The sequence below is a fragment of the Staurois parvus genome, unplaced genomic scaffold (assembly GCF_062004578.1).
Source record: "Staurois parvus isolate SC_StPar_1 unplaced genomic scaffold, SC_StPar_1.0 ptg000639l, whole genome shotgun sequence".
Taxonomy (NCBI): domain Eukaryota; kingdom Metazoa; phylum Chordata; class Amphibia; order Anura; family Ranidae; genus Staurois; species Staurois parvus.
Window position 1 is genome coordinate 1,670,957 of NW_028318435.1, and position 24,318 is coordinate 1,695,274.

Here is a 24,318-nt window from a genome sequence, read left to right on the forward strand (position 1 = left end):
ATATTACCGCCACCCGGCGTGTAAATGGATCTAACTCTTTGAACGTACAATAGTGGTTGTGAAGCAGAAAGTCAGTTTATTTAGCACAATCAGTCAATTGCAGCTTGCCGTTGGCTGTAAACTGTACGTTTATGTCACTGGAATGCACTAATCACCCAAAAAATATTACCGCCACCCGGCGTGTAAATGGATTTAACTCTTTGAACGTACAATAGTGGTTGTGAAGCAGAAAGTCCGTTTATTTAGCACAATCGGTCAATTGCAGCTTTCCGTTGGCTGGAAACTGTACGTTTATGTCACTGGAATGCACTAATCACTCAAAAAATATTACCGCCACCCGGCGTGTAAATGGATCTAACTCTTTGAACGTACAATAGTGGTTGTGAAGCAGAAAGTCAGTTTATTTAGCACAATCGGTCAATTGCAGCTTGCCGTTGGCTGTAAACTGTACGTTTATGTCACTGGAATGCACTAATCACCCAAAAAATATTACCGCCACCCGGCGTGTATATGGATTTAACTCTTTGAACGTACAATAGTGGTTGTGAAGCAGAAAGTCAGTTTATTTAGCACAATCGGTCAATTGCAGCTTGCCGTTGGCTGGAAACTGTACGTTTATGTCACTGGAATGCACTAATCACCCAAAAAATATTACCGCCACCCGGCGTGTAAATGGATCTAACTCTTTGAACGTACAATAGTGGTTGTGAAGCAGAAAGTCAGTTTATTGTACACAATCGGTCAATTGCAGCTTGCCGTTGGCTGGAAACTGTACGTTTAGGTCACTGGAATGCACTAATCACCCAAAAAATATTACCGCCACCCGGCGTGTAAATGGATCTAACTCTTTGAACGTACAATAGTGGTTGTGAAGCAGAAAGTCAGTTTATTTAGCACAATCGGTCAATTGCAGCTTGCCGTTGGCTGTAAACTGTACGTTTATGTCACTGGAATGCACTAATCACCCAAAAAATATTACCGCCACCCGGCGTGTATATGGATTTAACTCTTTGAACGTACAATAGTGGTTGTGAAGCAGAAAGTCAGTTTATTGTACACAATCGGTCAATTGCAGCTTGCCGTTGGCTGTAAACTGTACGTTTATGTCACTGGAATTCACTAATCACCCAAAAAATATTACCGCCACCCGGCGTGTATATGGATTTAACTCTTTGAACGTACAATAGTGGTTGTGAAGCAGAAAGTCAGTTTATTGTACACAATCGGTCAATTGCAGCTTGCCGTTGGCTGGAAACTTTACGTTTAGGTCACTAAAATGCACTAATCACCCAAAAAATATTACCGCCAGCCGGCGTGTAAATGGATTTAACTCTTTGAACGTACAATAGTGGTTGTGAAGCAGAAAGTCAGTTTATTTAGCACAATCGGTCAATTGCAGCTTGCCGTTGGCTGTAAACTGTACGTTTATGTCACTGGAATGCACTAATCACCCAAAAAATATTACCGCCACCCGGCGTGTAAATGGATCTAACTCTTTGAACGTACAATAGTGGTTGTGAAGCAGAAAGTCAGTTTATTGTACACAATCGGTCAATTGCAGCTTGCCGTTGGCTGGAAACTGTACGTTTAGGTCACTGGAATGCACTAATCACCCAAAAAATATTACCGCCAGCCGGCGTGTAAATGGATTTAACTCTTTGAACGTACAATAGTGGTTGTGAAGCAGAAAGTCAGTTTATTTAGCACAATCGGTCAATTGCAGCTTGCCGTTGGCTGGAAACTGTACGTTTATGTCACTGGAATGCACTAATCACCCAAAAAATATTACCGCCACCCGGCGTGTAAATGGATCTAACTCTTTGAACGTACAATAGTGGTTGTGAAGCAGAAAGTCAGTTTATTTAGCACAATCGGTCAATTGCAGCTTGCCGTTGGCTGGAAACTGTACGTTTATGTCACTGGAATGCACTAATCACCCAAAAAATATTACCGCCAACCGGCGTGTATATGGATTTAACTCTTTGAACGTACAATAGTGGTTGTGAAGCAGAAAGTCAGTTTATTTAGCACAATCGGTCAATTGCAGCTTGCCGTTGGCTGGAAACTGTACGTTTATGTCACTGGAATGCACTAATCACCCAAAAAATATTACCGCCACCCGGCGTGTAAATGGATCTAACTCTTTGAACGTACAATAGTGGTTGTGAAGCAGAAAGTCAGTTTATTTAGCACAATCGGTCAATTGCAGCTTGCCGTTGGCTGGAAACTGTACATTTATGTCACTGGAATGCACTAATCACCCAAAAAATATTACCGCCACCCGGCGTGTATATGGATTTAACTCTTTGAACGTACAATAGTGGTTGTGAAGCAGAAAGTCAGTTTATTTAGCACAATCGGTCAATTGCAGCTTGCCGTTGGCTGTAAACTGTACGTTTATGTCACTGGAATGCACTAATCACCCAAAAAATATTACCGCCAGCCGGCGTGTAAATGGATTTAACTCTTTGAACGTACAATAGTGGTTGTGAAGCAGAAAGTCAGTTTATTATACACAATCGGTCAATTGCAGCTTGCCGTTGGCTGTAAACTGTACGTTTATGTCACTGGAATGCACTAATCACCCAAAAAATATTACCGCCAGCCGGCGTGTAAATGGATTTAACTCTTTGAACGTACAATACTGGTTGTGAAGCAGAAAGTCAGTTTATTGTACACAATCGGTCAATTGCAGCTTGCCGTTGGCTGTAAACTGTACGTTTATGTCACTGGAATGCACTAATCACCCAAAAAATATTACCGCCACCCGGCGTGTAAATGGATCTAACTCTTTGAACGTACAATAGTGGTTGTGAAGCAGAAAGTCAGTTTATTTAACACAATCGGTCAATTGCAGCTTGCCGTTGGCTGTAAACTGTACGTTTATGTCACTGGAATGCACTAATCACCCAAAAAATATTACCGCCACCCGGCGTGTATATGGATTTAACTCTTTGAACGTACAATAGTGGTTGTGAAGCAGAAAGTCAGTTTATTTAGCACAATCGGTCAATTGCAGCTTGCCGTTGGCTGGAAACTGTACGTTTATGTCACTGGAATGCAGTAATCACCCAAAAAATATTACCGCCACCCGGCGTGTAAATGGATCTAACTCTTTGAACGTACAATAGTGGTTGTGAAGCAGAAAGTCAGTTTATTTAGCACAATCGGTCAATTGCAGCTTGCCGTTGGCTGGAAACTGTACGTTTATGTCACTGGAATGCACTAATCACCCAAAAAATATTACCGCCAACCGGCGTGTATATGGATTTAACTCTTTGAACGTACAATAGTGGTTGTGAAGCAGAAAGTCAGTTTATTTAGCACAATCGGTCAATTGCAGCTTGCCGTTGGCTGGAAACTGTACGTTTATGTCACTGGAATGCACTAATCACCCAAAAAATATTACCGCCACCCGGCGTGTAAATGGATCTAACTCTTTGAATGTACAATAGTGGTTGTGAAGCAGAAAGTCAGTTTATTTAGCACAATCGGTCAATTGCAGCTTGCGGTTGGCTGGAAACTGTACATTTATGTCACTGGAATGCACTAATCACCCAAAAAATATTACCGCCACCCGGCGTGTATATGGATTTAACTCTTTGAACGTACAATAGTGGTTGTGAAGCAGAAAGTCAGTTTATTTAGCACAATCGGTCAATTGCAGCTTGCCATTGGCTGTAAACTGTACGTTTATGTCACTGGAATGCACTAATCACCCAAAAAATATTACCGCCAGCTGGCGTGTAAATGGATTTAACTCTTTGAACGTACAATAGTGGTTGTGAAGCAGAAAGTCAGTTTATTTAGCACAATCGGTCAATTGCAGCTTGCCGTTGGCTGTAAACTGTACGTTTATGTCACTGGAATGCACTAATCACCCAAAAAATATTACCGCCACCCGGCGTGTAAATGGATCTAACTCTTTGAACGTACAATAGTGGTTGTGAAGCAGAAAGTCAGTTTATTTAGCACAATCGGTCAATTGCAGCTTGCCGTTGGCTGTAAACTGTACGTTTATGTCACTGGAATGCACTAATCACCCAAAAAATATTACCGCCACCCGGCGTGTATATGGATTTAACTCTTTGAACGTACAATAGTGGTTGTGAAGCAGAAAGTCAGTTTATTTAGCACAATCGGTCAATTGCAGCTTGCCGTTGGCTGGAAACTGTACGTTTATGTCACTGGAATGCACTAATCACCCAAAAAATATTACCGCCACCCGGCGTGTAAATGGATCTAACTCTTTGAACGTACAATAGTGGTTGTGAAGCAGAAAGTCAGTTTATTTAGCACAATCGGTCAATTGCAGCTTGCCGTTGGCTGGAAACTGTACGTTTAGGTCACTGGAATGCACTAATCACCCAAAAAATATTACCGCCAGCCGGCGTGTAAATGGATTTAACTCTTTGAACGTACAATAGTGGTTGTGAAGCAGAAAGTCCGTTTATTTAGCACAATCGGTCAATTGCAGCTTTCCGTTGGCTGGAAACTGTACGTTTATGTCATTGGAATGCACTAATCACCCAAAAAATATTACCGCCACCCGGCGTGTAAATGGATCTAACTCTTTGAACGTACAATAGTGGTTGTGAAGCAGAAAGTCAGTTTATTTAGCACAATCGGTCAATTGCAGCTTGCCGTTGGCTGTAAACTGTACGTTTATGTCACTGGAATGCACTAATCACCCAAAAAATATTACCGCCACCCGGCGTGTAAATGGATTTAACTCTTTGAACGTACAATAGTGGTTGTGAAGCAGAAAGTCCGTTTATTTAGCACAATCGGTCAATTGCAGCTTTCCGTTGGCTGGAAACTGTACGTTTATGTCACTGGAATGCACTAATCACTCAAAAAATATTACCGCCACCCGGCGTGTAAATGGATCTAACTCTTTGAACGTACAATAGTGGTTGTGAAGCAGAAAGTCAGTTTATTTAGCACAATCGGTCAATTGCAGCTTGCCGTTGGCTGTAAACTGTACGTTTATGTCACTGGAATGCACTAATCACCCAAAAAATATTACCGCCACCCGGCGTGTATATGGATTTAACTCTTTGAACGTACAATAGTGGTTGTGAAGCAGAAAGTCAGTTTATTTAGCACAATCGGTCAATTGCAGCTTGCCGTTGGCTGGAAACTGTACGTTTATGTCACTGGAATGCACTAATCACCCAAAAAATATTACCGCCACCCGGCGTGTAAATGGATCTAACTCTTTGAACGTACAATAGTGGTTGTGAAGCAGAAAGTCAGTTTAATGTACACAATCGGTCAATTGCAGCTTGCCGTTGGCTGGAAACTGTACGTTTAGGTCACTGGAATGCACTAATCACCCAAAAAATATTACCGCCACCCGGCGTGTAAATGGATCTAACTCTTTGAACGTACAATAGTGGTTGTGAAGCAGAAAGTCAGTTTATTTAGCACAATCGGTCAATTGCAGCTTGCCGTTGGCTGTAAACTGTACGTTTATGTCACTGGAATGCACTAATCACCCAAAAAATATTACCGCCAGCCGGCGTGTAAATGGATTTAACTCTTTGAACGTACAATAGTGGTTGTGAAGCAGAAAGTCAGTTTATTTAGCACAATCGGTCAATTGCAGCTTGCCGTTGGCTTTAAACTGTACGTTTATGTCACTGGAATGCACTAATCACCCAAAAAATATTACCGCCACCCGGCGTGTAAATGGATCTAACTCTTTGAACGTACAATAGTGGTTGTGAAGCAGAAAGTCAGTTTATTTAGCACAATCGGTCAATTGCAGCTTGCCGTTGGCTGTAAACTGTACGTTTATGTCACTGGAATGCACTAATCACCCAAAAAATATTACCGCCACCCGGCGTGTATATGGATTTAACTCTTTGAACGTACAATAGTGGTTGTGAAGCAGAAAGTCAGTTTATTTAGCACAATCGGTCAATTGCAGCTTGCCGTTGGCTGGAAACTGTACGTTTATGTCACTGGAATGCACTAATCACCCAAAAAATATTACCGCCACCCGGCGTGTAAATGGATCTAACTCTTTGAACGTACAATAGTGGTTGTGAAGCAGAAAGTCAGTTTATTGTACACAATCGGTCAATTGCAGCTTGCCGTTGGCTGGAAACTGTACGTTTAGGTCACTGGAATGCACTAATCACCCAAAAAATATTACCGCCACCCGGCGTGTAAATGGATCTAACTCTTTGAACGTACAATAGTGGTTGTGAAGCAGAAAGTCAGTTTATTTAGCACAATCGGTCAATTGCAGCTTGCCGTTGGCTGTAAACTGTACGATTATGTCACTGGAATGCACTAATCACCCAAAAAATATTACCGCCACCCGGCGTGTATATGGATTTAACTCTTTGAACGTACAATAGTGGTTGTGAAGCAGAAAGTCAGTTTATTGTACACAATCGGTCAATTGCAGCTTGCCGTTGGCTGTAAACTGTACGTTTATGTCACTGGAATTCACTAATCACCCAAAAAATATTACCGCCACCCGGCGTGTATATGGATTTAACTCTTTGAACGTACAATAGTGGTTGTGAAGCAGAAAGTCAGTTTATTGTACACAATCGGTCAATTGCAGCTTGCCGTTGGCTGGAAACTGTACGTTTAGGTCACTGGAATGCACTAATCACCCAAAAAATATTACCGCCAGCCGGCGTGTAAATGGATTTAACTCTTTGAACGTACAATAGTGGTTGTGAAGCAGAAAGTCAGTTTATTTAGCACAATCGGTCAATTGCAGCTTGTCGTTGGCTGGAAACTGTACGTTTATGTCACTGGAATGCACTAATCACCCAAAAAATATTACCGCCACCCGGCGTGTAAATGGATCTAACTCTTTGAACGTACAATAGTGGTTGTGAAGCAGAAAGTCAGTTTATTTAGCATAATCGGTCAATTGCAGCTTGCCGTTGGCTGGAAACTGTACGTTTATGTCACTGGAATGCACTAATCACCCAAAAAATATTACCGCCAACCGGCGTGTATATGGATTTAACTCTTTGAACGTACAATAGTGGTTGTGAAGCAGAAAGTCAGTTTATTTAGCACAATCGGTCAATTGCAGCTTGCTGTTGGCTGTAAACTGTACGTTTATGTCACTGGAATGCACTAATCACCCAAAAAATATTACCGCCACCCGGCGTGTAAATGGATCTAACTCTTTGAACGTACAATAGTGGTTGTGAAGCAGAAAGTCAGTTTATTTAGCACAATCGGTCAATTGCAGCTTGCCGTTGGCTGGAAACTGTACATTTATGTCACTGGAATGCACTAATCACCCAAAAAATATTACCGCCACCCGGCGTGTATATGGATTTAACTCTTTGAACGTACAATAGTGGTTGTGAAGCAGAAAGTCAGTTTATTTAGCACAATCGGTCAATTGCAGCTTGCCGTTGGCTGTAAACTGTACGTTTATGTCACTGGAATGCACTAATCACCCAAAAAATATTACCGCCAGCCGGCGTGTAAATGGATTTAACTCTTTGAATGTACAATAGTGGTTGTGAAGCAGAAAGTCAGTTTATTGTACACAATCGGTCAATTGCAGCTTGCCGTTGGCTGTAAACTGTACGTTTATGTCACTGGAATGCACTAATCACCCAAAAAATATTACCGCCAGCCGGCGTGTAAATGGATTTAACTCTTTGAACGTACAATAGTGGTTGTGAAGCAGAAAGTCAGTTTATTTAGCACAATTGGTCAATTGCAGCTTGCCGTTGGCTGTAAACTGTACGTTTATGTCACTGGAATGCACTAATCACCCAAAAAATATTACCGCCACCCGGCGTGTAAATGGATCTAACTCTTTGAACGTACAATAGTGGTTGTGAAGCAGAAAGTCAGTTTATTTAGCACAATCGGTCAATTGCAGCTTGCCATTGGCTGTAAACTGTACGTTTATGTCACTGGAATGCACTAATCACCCAAAAAATATTACCGCCACCCGGCGTGTATATGGATTTAACTCTTTGAACGTACAATAGTGGTTGTGAAGCAGAAAGTCAGTTTATTTAGCACAATCGGTCAATTGCAGCTTGCCGTTGGCTGGAAACTGTACGTTTATGTCACTGGAATGCACTAATCACCCAAAAAATATTACCGCCACCCGGCGTGTAAATGGATCTAACTCTTTGAACGTACAATAGTGGTTGTGAAGCAGAAAGTCAGTTTATTTAGCACAATCGGTCAATTGCAGCTTGCCGTTGGCTGGAAACTGTACGTTTATGTCACTGGAATGCACTAATCACCCAAAAAATATTACCGCCAGCCGGCGTGTAAATGGATTTAACTCTTTGAACGTACAATAGTGGTTGTGAAGCAGAAAGTCAGTTTATTTAGCACAATCGGTCAATTGCAGCTTGCCGTTGGCTGTAAACTGTACGTTTATGTCACTGGAATGCACTAATCACCCAAAAAATATTACCGCCAGCCGGCGTGTAAATGGATTTAACTCTTTGAACGTACAATAGTGGTTGTGAAGCAGAAAGTCCGTTTATTTAGCACAATCGGTCAATTGCAGCTTTCCGTTGGCTGGAAACTGTACGTTTATGTCACTGGAATGCACTAATCACCCAAAAAATATTACCGCCACCCGGCGTGTAAATGGATCTAACTCTTTGAACGTACAATAGTGGTTGTGAAGCAGAAAGTCAGTTTATTTAGCACAATCGGTCAATTGCAGCTTGCCGTTGGCTGGAAACTGTACGTTTATGTCACTGGAATGCACTAATCACCCAAAAAATATTACCGCCACCCGGCGTGTATATGGATTTAACTCTTTGAACGTACAATAGTGGTTGTGAAGCAGAAAGTCAGTTTATTTAGCACAATCGGTCAATTGCAGCTTGCCGTTGGCTGGAAACTGTACGTTTATGTCACTGGAATGCACTAATCACCCAAAAAATATTACCGCCACCCGGCGTGTAAATGGATCTAACTCTTTGAACGTACAATAGTGGTTGTGAAGCAGAAAGTCAGTTTATTGTACACAATCGGTCAATTGCAGCTTGCCGTTGGCTGGAAACTGTACGTTTAGGTCACTGGAATGCACTAATCACCCAAAAAATATTACCGCCAGCCGGCGTGTAAATGGATTTAACTCTTTGAACGTACAATAGTGGTTGTGAAGCAGAAAGTCAGTTTATTTAGCACAATCGGTCAATTGCAGCTTGCCGTTGGCTGGAAACTGTACGTTTATGTCACTGGAATGCACTAATCACCCAAAAAATATTACCGCCAGCCGGCGTGTAAATGGATTTAACTCTTTGAACGTACAATAGTGGTTGTGAAGCAGAAAGTCAGTTTATTTAGCACAATCGGTCAATTGCAGCTTGCCGTTGGCTGTAAACTGTACGTTTAGGTCACTGGAATGCACTAATCACCCAAAAAATATTACCGCCAGCCGGCGTGTAAATGGATTTAACTCTTTGAACGTACAATAGTGGTTGTGAAGCAGAAAGTCCGTTTATTTAGCACAATCGGTCAATTGCAGCTTTCCGTTGGCTGGAAACTGTACGTTTATGTCATTGGAATGCACTAATCACCCAAAAAATATTACCGCCACCCGGCGTGTAAATGGATCTAACTCTTTGAACGTACAATAGTGGTTGTGAAGCAGAAAGTCAGTTTATTTAGCACAATCGGTCAATTGCAGCTTGCCGTTGGCTGTAAACTGTACGTTTATGTCACTGGAATGCACTAATCACCCAAAAAATATTACCGCCAGCCGGCGTGTAAATGGATTTAACTCTTTGAACGTACAATAGTGGTTGTGAAGCAGAAAGTCCGTTTATTTAGCACAATCGGTCAATTGCAGCTTTCCGTTGGCTGGAAACTGTACGTTTATGTCACTGGAATGCACTAATCACCCAAAAAATATTACCGCCACCCGGCGTGTAAATGGATCTAACTCTTTGAACGTACAATAGTGGTTGTGAAGCAGAAAGTCAGTTTATTTAGCACAATCGGTCAATTGCAGCTTGCCGTTGGCTGTAAACTGTACGTTTATGTCACTGGAATGCACTAATCACCCAAAAAATATTACCGCCACCCGGCGTGTATATGGATTTAACTCTTTGAACGTGCAATAGTGGTTGTGAAGCAGAAAGTCAGTTTATTTAGCACAATCGGTCAATTGCAGCTTGCCGTTGGCTGGAAACTGTACGTTTATGTCACTGGAATGCACTAATCACCCAAAAAATATTACCGCCACCCGGCGTGTAAATGGATCTAACTCTTTGAACGTACAATAGTGGTTGTGAAGCAGAAAGTCCGTTTATTGTACACAATCGGTCAATTGCAGCTTGCCGTTGGCTGGAAACTGTACGTTTAGGTCACTGGAATGCACTAATCACCCAAAAAATATTACCGCCACCCGGCGTGTAAATGGATCTAACTCTTTGAACGTACAATAGTGGTTGTGAAGCAGAAAGTCAGTTTATTTAGCACAATCGGTCAATTGCAGCTTGCCGTTGGCTGTAAACTGTACGATTATGTCACTGGAATGCACTAATCACCCAAAAAATATTACCGCCACCCGGCGTGTATATGGATTTAACTCTTTGAACGTACAATAGTGGTTGTGAAGCAGAAAGTCAGTTTATTGTACACAATCGGTCAATTGCAGCTTGCCGTTGGCTGTAAACTGTACGTTTATGTCACTGGAATTCACTAATCACCCAAAAAATATTACCGCCACCCGGCGTGTATATGGATTTAACTCTTTGAACGTACAATAGTGGTTGTGAAGCAGAAAGTCAGTTTATTGTACACAATCGGTCAATTGCAGCTTGCCGTTGGCTGGATACTTTACGTTTAGGTCACTGGAATGCACTAATCACCCAAAAAATATTACCGCCAGCCGGCGTGTAAATGGATTTAACTCTTTGAACGTACAATAGTGGTTGTGAAGCAGAAAGTCAGTTTATTTAGCACAATCGGTCAATTGCAGCTTGCCGTTGGCTGTAAACTGTACGTTTATGTCACTGGAATGCACTAATCACCCAAAAAATATTACCGCCACCCGGCGTGTAAATGGATCTAACTCTTTGAACGTACAATAGTGGTTGTGAAGCAGAAAGTCAGTTTATTGTACACAATCGGTCAATTGCAGCTTGCCGTTGGCTGGAAACTGTACGTTTAGGTCACTGGAATGCACTAATCACCCAAAAAATATTACCGCCAGCCGGCGTGTAAATGGATTTAACTCTTTGAACGTACAATAGTGGTTGTGAAGCAGAAAGTCAGTTTATTTAGCACAATCGGTCAATTGCAGCTTGCCGTTGGCTGGAAACTGTACGTTTATGTCACTGGAATGCACTAATCACCCAAAAAATATTACCGCCACCCGGCGTGTAAATGGATCTAACTCTTTGAACGTACAATAGTGGTTGTGAAGCAGAAAGTCAGTTTATTTAGCACAATCGGTCAATTGCAGCTTGCCGTTGGCTGGAAACTGTACGTTTATGTCACTGGAATGCACTAATCACCCAAAAAATATTACCGCCAACCGGCGTGTATATGGATTTAACTCTTTGAACGTACAATAGTGGTTGTGAAGCAGAAAGTCAGTTTATTTAGCACAATCGGTCAATTGCAGCTTGCTGTTGGCTGTAAACTGTACGTTTATGTCACTGGAATGCACTAATCACCCAAAAAATATTACCGCCACCCGGCGTGTAAATGGATCTAACTCTTTGAACGTACAATAGTGGTTGTGAAGCAGAAAGTCAGTTTATTTAGCACAATCGGTCAATTGCAGCTTGCCGTTGGCTGGAAAATGTACATTTATGTCACTGGAATGCACTAATCACCCAAAAAATATTACCGCCACCCGGCGTGTATATGGATTTAACTCTTTGAACGTACAATAGTGGTTGTGAAGCAGAAAGTCAGTTTATTTAGCACAATCGGTCAATTGCAGCTTGCCGTTGGCTGTAAACTGTACGTTTATGTCACTGGAATGCACTAATCACCCAAAAAATATTACCGCCAGCCGTCGTGTAAATGGATTTAACTCTTTGAACGTACAATAGTGGTTGTGAAGCAGAAAGTCAGTTTATTTAGCACAATCGGTCAATTGCAGCTTGCCGTTGGCTGGAAACTGTACGTTTATGTCACTGGAATGCACTAATCACCCAAAAAATATTACCGCCAGCCGGCGTGTAAATGGATTTAACTCTTTGAACGTACAATAGTGGTTGTGAAGCAGAAAGTCAGTTTATTTAGCACAATCGGTCAATTGCAGCTTGCCGTTGGCTGTAAACTGTACGTTTGTCACTGGAATGCACTAATCACCCAAAAAATATTACCGCCAGCCGGCGTGTAAATGGATTTAACTCTTTGAACGTACAATAGTGGTTGTGAAGCAGAAAGTCCGTTTATTTAGCACAATCGGTCAATTGCAGCTTTCCGTTGGCTGGAAACTGTACGTTTATGTCACTGGAATGCACTAATCACCCAAAAAATATTACCGCCACCCGGCGTGTAAATGGATCTAACTCTTTGAACGTACAATAGTGGTTGTGAAGCAGAAAGTCAGTTTATTTAGCACAATCGGTCAATTGCAGCTTGCCGTTGGCTGGAAACTGTACGTTTATGTCACTGGAATGCACTAATCACCCAAAAAATATTACCGCCACCCGGCGTGTATATGGATTTAACTCTTTGAACGTACAATAGTGGTTGTGAAGCAGAAAGTCAGTTTATTTAGCACAATCGGTCAATTGCAGCTTGCCGTTGGCTGGAAACTGTACGTTTATGTCACTGGAATGCACTAATCACCCAAAAAATATTACCGCCACCCGGCGTGTAAATGGATCTAACTCTTTGAACGTACAATAGTGGTTGTGAAGCAGAAAGTCAGTTTATTGTACACAATCGGTCAATTGCAGCTTGCCGTTGGCTGGAAACTGTACGTTTAGGTCACTGGAATGCACTAATCACCCAAAAAATATTACCGCCATCCGGCGTGTAAATGGATTTAACTCTTTGAACGTACAATAGTGGTTGTGAAGCAGAAAGTCAGTTTATTTAGCACAATCGGTCAATTGCAGCTTGCCGTTGGCTGGAAACTGTACGTTTATGTCACTGGAATGCACTAATCACCCAAAAAATATTACCGCCACCCGGCGTGTAAATGGATCTAACTCTTTGAACGTACAATAGTGGTTGTGAAGCAGAAAGTCAGTTTATTTAGCACAATCGGTCAATTGCAGCTTGCCGTTGGCTGGAAACTGTACGTTTATGTCACTGGAATGCACTAATCACCCAAAAAATATTACCGCCAACCGGCGTGTATATGGATTTAACTCTTTGAACGTACAATAGTGGTTGTGAAGCAGAAAGTCAGTTTATTTAGCACAATCGGTCAATTGCAGCTTGCTGTTGGCTGTAAACTGTACGTTTATGTCACTGGAATGCACTAATCACCCAAAAAATATTACCGCCACCCGGCGTGTAAATGGATCTAACTCTTTGAACGTACAATAGTGGTTGTGAAGCAGAAAGTCAGTTTATTTAGCACAATCGGTCAATTGCAGCTTGCCGTTGGCTGGAAACTGTACATTTATGTCACTGGAATGCACTAATCACCCAAAAAATATTACCGCCACCCGGCGTGTATATGGATTTAACTCTTTGAACGTACAATAGTGGTTGTGAAGCAGAAAGTCAGTTTATTTAGCACAATCGGTCAATTGCAGCTTGCTGTTGGCTGTAAACTGTACGTTTATGTCACTGGAATGCACTAATCACCCAAAAAATATTACCGCCACCCGGCGTGTAAATGGATCTAACTCTTTGAACGTACAATAGTGGTTGTGAAGCAGAAAGTCAGTTTATTTAGCACAATCGGTCAATTGCAGCTTGCCGTTGGCTGGAAACTGTACATTTATGTCACTGGAATGCACTAATCACCCAAAAAATATTACCGCCACCCGGCGTGTATATGGATTTAACTCTTTGAACGTACAATAGTGGTTGTGAAGCAGAAAGTCAGTTTATTTAGCACAATCGGTCAATTGCAGCTTGCCGTTGGCTGTAAACTGTACGTTTATGTCACTGGAATGCACTAATCACCCAAAAAATATTACCGCCAGCCGGCGTGTAAATGGATTTAACTCTTTGAACGTACAATAGTGGTTGTGAAGCAGAAAGTCAGTTTATTTAGCACAATCGGTCAATTGCAGCTTGCCGTTGGCTGTAAACTGTACGTTTATGTCACTGGAATGCACTAATCACCCAAAAAATATTACCGCCAGCCGGCGTGTAAATGGATTTAACTCTTTGAACGTACAATAGTGGTTGTGAAGCAGAAAGTCCGTTTATTTAGCACAATCGGTCAATTGCAGCTTTCCGTTGGCTGGAAACTGTACGTTTATGTCACTGGAATGCACTAATCACCCAAAAAATATTACCGCCACCCGGCGTGTAAATGGATCTAACTCTTTGAACGTACAATAGTGGTTGTGAAGCAGAAAGTCAGTTTATTTAGCACAATCGGTCAATTGCAGCTTGCCGTTGGCTGGAAACTGTACGTTTATGTCACTGGAATGCACTAATCACCCAAAAAATATTACCGCCACCCGGCGTGTATATGGATTTAACTCTTTGAACGTACAATAGTGGTTGTGAAGCAGAAAGTCAGTTTATTTAGCACAATCGGTCAATTGCAGCTTGCCGTTGGCTGGAAACTGTACGTTTCTGTCACTGGAATGCACTAATCACCCAAAAAATATTACCGCCAGCCGGCGTGTAAATGGATTTAACTCTTTGAACGTACAATAGTGGTTGTGAAGCAGAAAGTCAGTTTATTTTGCACAATCGGCAAACTGCAGCACCAACTGTGCACGACAGCCACCAAAAAAAAAAAGGGTGTATGTCACTTTAAATTTTCGATTCTTTGATAGCTGTGGCCCTAAGTAACGATTCTGTGTCCCTGAGTAACGATTCTGTGTCCCTGAGTAACGATTCTGTGGCCCTAAAGTCTCTGTGGCCCTAACTCTGCCCCTTAATACAGACAGGTCTGTCTCTCTTGAATGACCGGAGGCTAATGGAGAATTCTAAGATGGCCGCGATTTATAGTGCTGGCTGGCTGCTGATTGGCTAATGCGATCACATGTCATGAATGCATTATGGGTCAGCGCGCCTTGTCTGCGCACCTTCCCAGAGATCCCCGCCCCATCTTCTCTGTCCATTTTCTCCGTGGCCACACATGTCGCCGCCATTTTTGGGAAAATTCGATTCGTGCATCCGAAGTTTGCTAATCTTCGGATTCGTCGCGAATAGAATTTTTCCAAATCTTCGGAACGAATTCCACTTCGTCATGTTCGATTTGCTCATCTCTAATCATTGGCCTGGATCTAAAGACTGATTGGTGCTGTACACTGCAAGAGCGCGGATCACACATATATATATATATGTGATTTTGCGCAGGGCGGCCACACTAGAAGTAAAGCTACAGGAGGCAGTGGCCAACTTGATATAATATTGTATATACACATTTGTATACAAACAAGTAGCAGAGTCACCATATTCAGGATAATGTGAGTTTTTTAAGGTTTCAATAGAGGGCAGTGATTTAACAGGAATATGCAGTAGCAATTCAAAACAGCTATGGCAGCAATGTAGTTACATGAATTCTAACTACCCCTTCTCTCTTTGACATGGCACCATTAAAAGTTTACCTCATGGCACATACAGTATATACCCTTTATGGAGGGACCTTGAAACAAGCACTAGTTTAGTAACGGTGCCTAAAGGCACTGGCTATCCTTACTTTTGCCATATCATAAATCTGTATCAGGTGTACTACTGTTTCCTACTACCCTCCTGCAGTAGATACTGACTCATTAGTAATTTGTGGCAAATTTGACTGTGAATGGGATGCTGAACTTTTCAAATTCTTTTTTTTGTCTCGCTACTTTAACAAAAAGCCAATAAGAACAATATAGCAATTGTGAGATCTTTTCAGATAAAGAAGTATTGATGAAGTTGTTTGTGACCAGTTCCTATTTGGTGTATATCTTATTCTCCTAGATGTGCTTTTTTCAGGTTCTGCCTCTTGCAGTCCCTCTTTAATTTCTGAGCATTATTAGAACAGACAAACCCCCCCCCCCCCCCCAATACCTAGTCCTGTCACATGCTGTTCTACAATCATTTGCCTTTTTTTTCCTTCAAGATGTCTTTGTTCTTTTAGGCAGTGGTAAGGTAGCCCTGGACTCCTTGTGCCCTGAGAAGACTACGTCACCACTGCCTTCCCAGAAGATTTCATTGCAAAGCTTCAAGATCTGGCAAGATTTTGTTAAGTCTCATGAGATCTTGCAGTTAGACTTTGCTTTTACCAAAAAATATGTGTTACGTGAGGAAGCGGGCAATTACAAGGTAATGGATGAATGCTTTAATGAAGAATGGTGAAATTTCCCTAATTCATTCATTGCTGTGTATATGCCTGTTACTCACATTCCATACTATGTGATCATAAGTGGATTAGTGTACATATGCAAGAGTTTGCACATACATCATTGGTAGGCCAGCAAAAACAGTACTTGGAATAGATGCTGGCCTACAATGACGGCAAAGGGTGAAATATGCTGATAAGTGAATGACATTGATTTTCTCCTTACAATGGTATCGGAAAGCTGGTGGGATATATTAAGCAGAGAGTAAACATGTTCTCCACAAGGTTGATGCATTGAAAGCAGAAAAATGGACATTGCAATTTGTTGTGTACGGTCTGCGTAACCAGAAACTGGCCAGGATGCCCATGCTGAAGAGTGTCCACGGCCAAAGATGCCTACAGTGGGCATATGAGTATCAGAACTGGACCACACAACAATAGAAAGTGATGGCATGGACTGATAAATAACACTTTCTTTCGCATCATGAGGCTCTCCGGATGTATATACATCGCTTACCCAGGGAAGAGATGGCACAAGTATGTAGGGAGAAGGCAAGCCTACAGTGGCAGTGTGATGCTTTGGGCAATGTTTGGGTCCTACCATTTATATGAATGTTATTTTGACACATACCATTTACCTAAACATTGTTGGTGACCAAGTACACCCCTTCATGAAAACAATATTCCCTAATGACAGTGGCCTCTTTCAGCAGGACAATGCACCATCGCACTGCAAAAATGGCAACTATAGCTGATTTTCATTCTGGAAATGCTAGTTGCTTGGCTGTTCAGCTCACCCATCTCGAGTATGCAGCTCAGAGTCAGGTCAGAAGCCCTTAATATCATACCTGCCTTAGTAAGTGAACCAGAGTATTCTTATGTAGTAAGGCTTCAGATGAAGATGTACTCAATAGCAGTATTCATGTTTCTGTCATTAAAGGTTTCCATTAACATCATTTATTCATCATCCTTTAACATAACTTATCAAACATCATATGATTAGTTACTGATCAACTTGCATACGCATGACTATAATGCTCACTGATTGTAAGAGTCAAAAGTACTGCTTTACCAAAATGGTAAACTGCATGATTAAAATTCCGCTCTGTATTTAAATCCATGTCATTTTGATTTGTTCCATGCTTCAGTATAGTGGGATTAGAGTTATATGTTGATTCATTTTATGCTTTGTTATAATATGATAATGCAATCACATTTGATGCATTGTGAAAATGTAACCATATATAGATTTATTCATTGATTTTACAATCATACTTGGGGAGAGGAAACAAAAGTCTAAATTTGTGGTTATGGTCAAATTAATATCCTGTGCGTTTAGGAATTTTTTATGGAGATCATCTATACTAAGATGATGCCTTTACATTGGAGTTACAATATCTACAGTACCAAAGATACTGTATGTTCCCCTTTGAAATGTACTGGGACTTTTGAGGCAACAAGAAGGCAAACAAAAGAGCATAAACATATGAATTATTTTATTACAAAGGCTTAAAACATCATTATATTAACACATTGGGCAAACATTAAAATCACACATAAAGATAGTTGCAAATGAGCCTGTTAACTTGCTGAAAGATATGGTGTGTTGTTCTCCCTCTTCCGTAAACCAAGGGAGGGAAAAGAAAGGGCGAGTAGACTTCAGCTAGAGATCCAACGTGTTTCAGAGCACAGTTTTTCTTCAGGGGTAAACTGAAGAGGGGGGATGGCCAAGGAACATTCATCCAACTTCCTTGTACGGATTTACTCCCCACAGTTACAAAAAGGCAAAAATGGTCTCCTGTTAGTGTGTTCACCATCAACACCTCGATGCATCTAGGGCTCGATGAAAAAATAGATTGGGGGGAGGACAGAAACACCCCCCAGAGATTTCTCACACTGGGATCACCCAAAAAGGACAGTGGAACCAGATATGAGGCTATAAAGCCGAGAAAAAAAATCTGTATCCCAAAGTATAAAGCGTAAAGCAACAATACCTTTATGTAGAATTGTAAAGAAAGTTACAATATCTACAGAGGTGTACTGTACCTACCATATCTAACAGCAGTATTTAAATGTGTGGCTAATTATCATTACTAATTGAAAACTTTTTATCATAGCCCAATCAAATACGACCCGCTCCTTTGCAATATCACATTACAATCAAATGCATAATTCTATTCCTTTAGATAATTTTCAGACTGACTTTTTATTTCGAGCCTTATGACAGTTTATACAATCCCATCTGGGTAGTAAAACTGTTAAGTGAAATGTTAATGGCTGTCTTTAAAGTGAAATGATTTTACATCTATTTTTCTTTCTTAAGTTATGAGCCCTGACTTCATCGTAAACAGTACACTAAAACATAACCATTTAATTTGACCACAAATGAAGTTTTATGATGGGGACTATTTCTGTGTGTATGCAGTATTCAAACTAGTTAATAATGCATTTGGCATGGTAATAAGTGTGACAGAACTGAGTAAATATTTTCTGAAGCCTACTCTTGACATAAGATGCCATTTTCAATGTTTTTTTTTTTTCATTCTACAGACAGAGTTATTTGTCCATTCATTTAAGGACCAGCTGGTAAGCAATGCTCTTCTGGCACTGTACACTGCTCGGCCAGGCTGTGCAAATAAGAAGCTCACAGACCCGAGGATAAGCACTGATGAGAATGATCTTCAGGGTCAGGAGCCTGTGAATCCTATAACAAGGCAAGATTCTATACCTCACCACTCTGAATATGATGAGGAGGAATGGGTAAGTACCTCTCATTCATCATGCTATGCGGATAATGGGATAGGGACATTTAAGTCCAAGTTGTACCTCTTGTTGGTGTGTTATAATCTGCTGTAATGATGCATTGGGGATTGTCAACAGCATTATATACTTGTGCTGCTTTGTTGAATGGAACCATTGAGGTAGGAGCACTTAAGCAAAATGTATTTCTGGCTTTGAGTGTAGGATACAGGTGATGTGCTTGCTATCTAGTATGTCTGCCTATAGGCATACCTATATAACTTGCTACCCTTTATATAATCCTTACTTTCTTTAGTGCAAACTCTAAAAATGTGAAATAGCTACCTGTACCACTTAGGACATCCTAACCCGTTTACGGACTTAAAGTGTATCTAAACTCGAGAGCAAAAATCTACTATAGTGCAGCTTAATGGTGATTAGATGTGATGGCTGCATTGGTTTCCTTTTTTCAGGTTCCTTAACTATAGTGTCACCTAATGATCCTGCCAATAATACACTTCCTGTCCTTTGGTGACCACGTTTACTCGCTATACTCTATCTATGAAGGAACAGCATTGTCACTTTAGGACTGAAAGTATGTTGGGACTACAGAACACCCCCCCCCTATTAACAGCTGCAAATTATTGGGGCAGGCATATTGTAGTTCACAGAGATGAACTAAGCAGAGCTAAAAAGTGCTTTTAATGGTACTCTTGGCAAAGCAAAGGGGAGCAAATAAGAGTTGTTCATTGCTAGGATTTACATAAACGTATTATTCATATTACTTATTTTAATATCATTTCATTGCAGTCGCATATCACACATGTACCTCCATAACCCATTTCCTTTCCTGCTAAACCATTATTTTTTTATAAATAGATACAACACTGTCTAACTGTCTGAAAAACTGAATTCATAGAACAGTGGTTAATGTTTCATACTTTGAATGGTCTAAGGTTATTATTGGTGTATCCCAACGTTCAGTATTGGGACCTTTACTTTTTAACCTATTTATAAATGATATAGGGTTTAGGATTAAAAGTACTATTTCTGTGTTTGCAGATGACACCAGGCTATTCAGTGGAATACAGAATGTCTCCAACTTACAAGTTAACCTCAATGCACTGTTTAATTGGGCTCTATGTGGCAAATTACATTTAATATTAATAAATGTAAAATTATGCACATGGTTGCTAAAAACATGCGTGCATCATACATTCTAGGAGAACAGATGGGGGAGTCAATAGTTGAGAAGAACCTGGGTGTTCTGATACATCTTAACCCTAATAAGAGCATGCAATACCAAGCTTTAGTTTCTAAAGCTTGCAAAATTCTTTATTTTATTAAAAAAAGCTATTGACTCCAGAGAGGGACAACTTTTTGTCCCTGTTCAAATCATTAGTGAGACTTCATCTGGAATATGCAGTTCAGTTCTGGGCACCGATTTACATAAAAGGATAATGGAGAAGTATAGAGAGTGCAGAGAGGGGCAACCAAACTGATAAGAGACATGGAGGAGCTCAGCTATGAGGAAAGATTAGAGGAACTGAATTTATTCTCCCTTAAAAAGATGCTATTAAAGGAAATCTGATAACCATGTGTAAATACATAAATGATCCAATAGTAAACTTGACTTACTTTTGTTGTGCACTTTAGGGACAATACAGAGGATAAGGGGCACTCTTTTCTTCTGGAGGAAAAGAGGTTTAACCTCTACATACAGACAGGCTTCTTCACAGTATGAACTGTAAAAATGTGGTATTGTCTCCCTCATAAATTAGTTCTAGTCAGCTCAGTTGGTTGGTTAAAAAAAAAAAAGATATATGCAGTCCTAAATGCACGAAATATAACTGAATATAGGTAATAGCACCAGAGATTGAAGATCCAGGGAATGTTCAGTTGCCTACTGGGGGATCAGACAAGAATTCATTTTTCCCCCTACTGGAGCAAATTAGACCATGTTCTATAGGGATGAGTTTTTTTGCCTTCTTCTGGTTCAACTGTGGGTATAGGGTTTTTTTCTTGTTCAATCTTTCTATTTATTTCAAGCATAAATCTAGAACATACAGTATGTCATTTCATTAGATATCCAGAGAAGAAGACCTCCATGTGTAACAGCAGCTATTGAAGTTTACATCATACAATTATAGTAATGTAGAGAAGACTTGTATGCCTTATAATAAGAAAGCTCAAAAACAACTTTGAAATTGGTCTCAGATGCTTTCTTCGATACAGAAATAGTAAGCATAGGAACAAAAAATCATAATAGGTCATAAATCCAGAGGAAAGGAAGAAGAATAGGAATAGAGTGCAAGAAAGCTAAATGGTGTTAAAGAGTGGAGGAGAAGAAAGGGACAGAAGGTGGTCAAGGGGTTCGCCATCTGTTGTAAGGTCCCCGTTCTAAATCTCAGATTTCTGGAAGACGGCAGTCTATGTCCCTCAAGAGGAAATGTGAAAGCCATGGCTCCCAAACTTGGTGAAATCTAGTCATATTACCTGTGGGGTATAAGGTTTTTTTATTGGTTGAACTGGATGGACTTGTGGTTTTTTTTTTTTCTACCTATGTAAAACCCTCATTGGGAATAGACTCCTCACTAGCACCAGGCAACACACCTACACACACACACTTTTCATCAGTACTGGAAGACAACGGAGGTGTCTATAATTCATGAAGACCACTCTTGTTGTATGGCCAGTGTGGCTATTGGACATGCTGGAACTTTTTAGCTGATCTTTTGTTAGTATAGAGACAAAAACAAATACATACTATATGCATGTTCACGAGCATAGAAACATATATGAAGCATAAATTTAAAGCAAAGATCTTATAGCAGTCACATTTTCAGCATCCAATAGCTATCCTATGTCTGCAAACTGCTATTAAGACATTTTCATTCAGTAAATGGCTAACATGATTTGATAGTCAAAAGCAAATGGAGTTGTGTACTGCAAAGATAACTGTTTATCTCTCATATAATTGGGAAAACTAATATTACCTGAGAGAAACATTGTTTTAAAGACCAGCATGAATATTACTGGACTAATTTAGCAGTGGTAATTGAAGATTGTGTGATTCATCAGTGCTTCTGATGTGAAGGTAAACCACACGGGAGATTCCTTCCCTCTGCAAGGCTTTAATAGCTCTAATGTTGTGCATTTTGTTGGCACATATTTTCAGTAGGAAAATGATCAGAGTTCTTTTATACTTTTACTTATATCTCTGTATTTACAAAATCATCATTTTGTTTATGCTGTTCTTTTTCTTTTTTTTTTTTGTTGCATATGACCTTTAGAACAAGTATTTTTCACACAAAATCCTAAGATTAGTACATACGTTGTAGCATGTTTTTGTAAGGCATTTCTCATACACACCCCATTTTTTGAAACTATCATTTGTTATGTACAAATCTAGCTCAAATACTTTGTGAGTTACAGCAAGAAATTCTACAGAAAGACTGTGCATTTATTTATAAATTGCATTTTTTCTCTTATTTTGATAGCCCTACTTGGATTTGCTTTATTTTATTAATATCTTTCAATATCTCTGTGTTGGTATGATCTCAGCAACCACTTACAATATTCCAGGTGAGGCCTGACTGAAGTGGTGTTCTGGAAAATCATTATCTCTGACCTTCAGGTAGTAATCCCTTTACTGATGCATCCAAGAATTCTGCGAGCACTGCCAACTGCCTGGATATACTGTTCACTCATTTTTAAGTTCCTTGGAACAAAAACTCTCTTGTCTGTAGCTATTTAGTAATTGGAGGCAGCCTTATACCTCCAGTGGTATGAACTAGCTTTTTTTTTCCTTTGAAAATCCCAAATATCTGACTTCCCTTTTTGCAAATCAGTTTTGTGTCACACAAAGTTCCATGAAGTATTGAATATCATTATGCTATCAGCAACATTGCATGGCTTACTTGCAAAGCCTTTTGCATGTCAATTACCATCCTTTTAAAAAGATCAAGGGCAGAGCCCATTGGTGTGTCGCCCGTAACTTGCCTTTGTCTAGGGCAGCGCAGTGTGCTGTGTATGTATACTTTCTAGCAGGTAATATATTCACTCTAGTATCTCACCTTCTCATCTCATTAGAGCTGATCATACATGATGAACTTGTACTTGATGAACATGAATTACAACACTTTCAGTATACATGGGAGGAAATTAATACATGAAAATACCCAAGGACACCCCTGCTGTAATCTGAAGAGTTGTAAATTCTCTGCGACAAGTTATTCTTCTATGGTGATTTGGCAGAGATAAGTGCAATACTACTACCTATCAGGAGCTGATATACATTTCAAGCAAATTAGTGATTTCCTTGTGATGAATCATAATCAAACAATTATATCCATGTCCACCTTAAAAAAGACTAATAAAAACTGAAAAAAACCCTTTTCTCCTTGTGCAGTGGTTAAATCACAGCAATAATTCTTTTCACCTCTGCATGGCTTGGCAGTTTTCTGAGCTTAAGCCAGATGCTAGAGAGGTTTAAAGTGCAAGAAATCCCTAAAAATGATTTTCTCTTATTTGCTCACTTTAATTTTGCTCATCTGTTAAATATACCAGTGAAAGTGTTTTTTGTTATATTTGTTTGATACATGCAGAAAAAGAAGAAAGATATACTTGTTGATCCTGCCAGAAATCAAGTGCTGTCCTGTGCACTGTACAGTGTTTCTAGCCCAGTCGGTTCCATCCTGTGAACTACAGAATATCTTCCCTTTGTGAGATTTTGGGATGGGGTGGTGTTATTTAGTCCTAATACACTTCCTGTTCTCCTGTCACAGGGTAACAACCCTGTTCGTTTGTGAGTGTTGTCACTTTAGGACAGTAAGTGTTACTGGCAAGATCACCAGGTGAAAAGAAAGTCTGTAGGGCCTGGAAAGCTGCATTCTATATAATTTTTGTTCTTGAGTTTAGATATACTTTTAAGAAAACCTGTCATGATAGATATAAGCTCCTGTGTTGACATTCTTCTCCCCAGGTTGGTTAATCTGTTTTTATGAGCCATCAATCCAGAATAAGTATACAGGTCAAGTGATGCAGCTCCACCCCAGGCAGACGTATTCTATATCTGTTACTTGCCAAGTAGGGAATAAAGAAGATGTGAATCATAGTTCCAGCTAAGTTGGCAATAACACCTCCAAGATGTGCCTATGTATGACCAATTTCCT

The 24,318-nt window shown here is 40.3% G+C and overlaps 1 protein-coding gene across 5 annotated transcripts in view; it reads left to right on the top strand.

Annotated features, from left to right (window-relative positions):
* INPP4B (inositol polyphosphate-4-phosphatase type II B) overlaps positions 1-24,318 on the top strand; it is an 823,047-nt gene that overhangs the window by 715,363 nt on the left and 83,366 nt on the right. For all 5 annotated transcript variants that reach the window (XM_089693869.1, XM_089693867.1, XM_089693868.1 and 2 more), the window contains one exon: positions 18,956-19,165. In XM_089693869.1, coding sequence (XP_089549995.1) covers positions 18,956-19,165 — 210 coding nt within the window. The remainder of the gene's footprint in view (positions 1-18,955; positions 19,166-24,318) is intronic.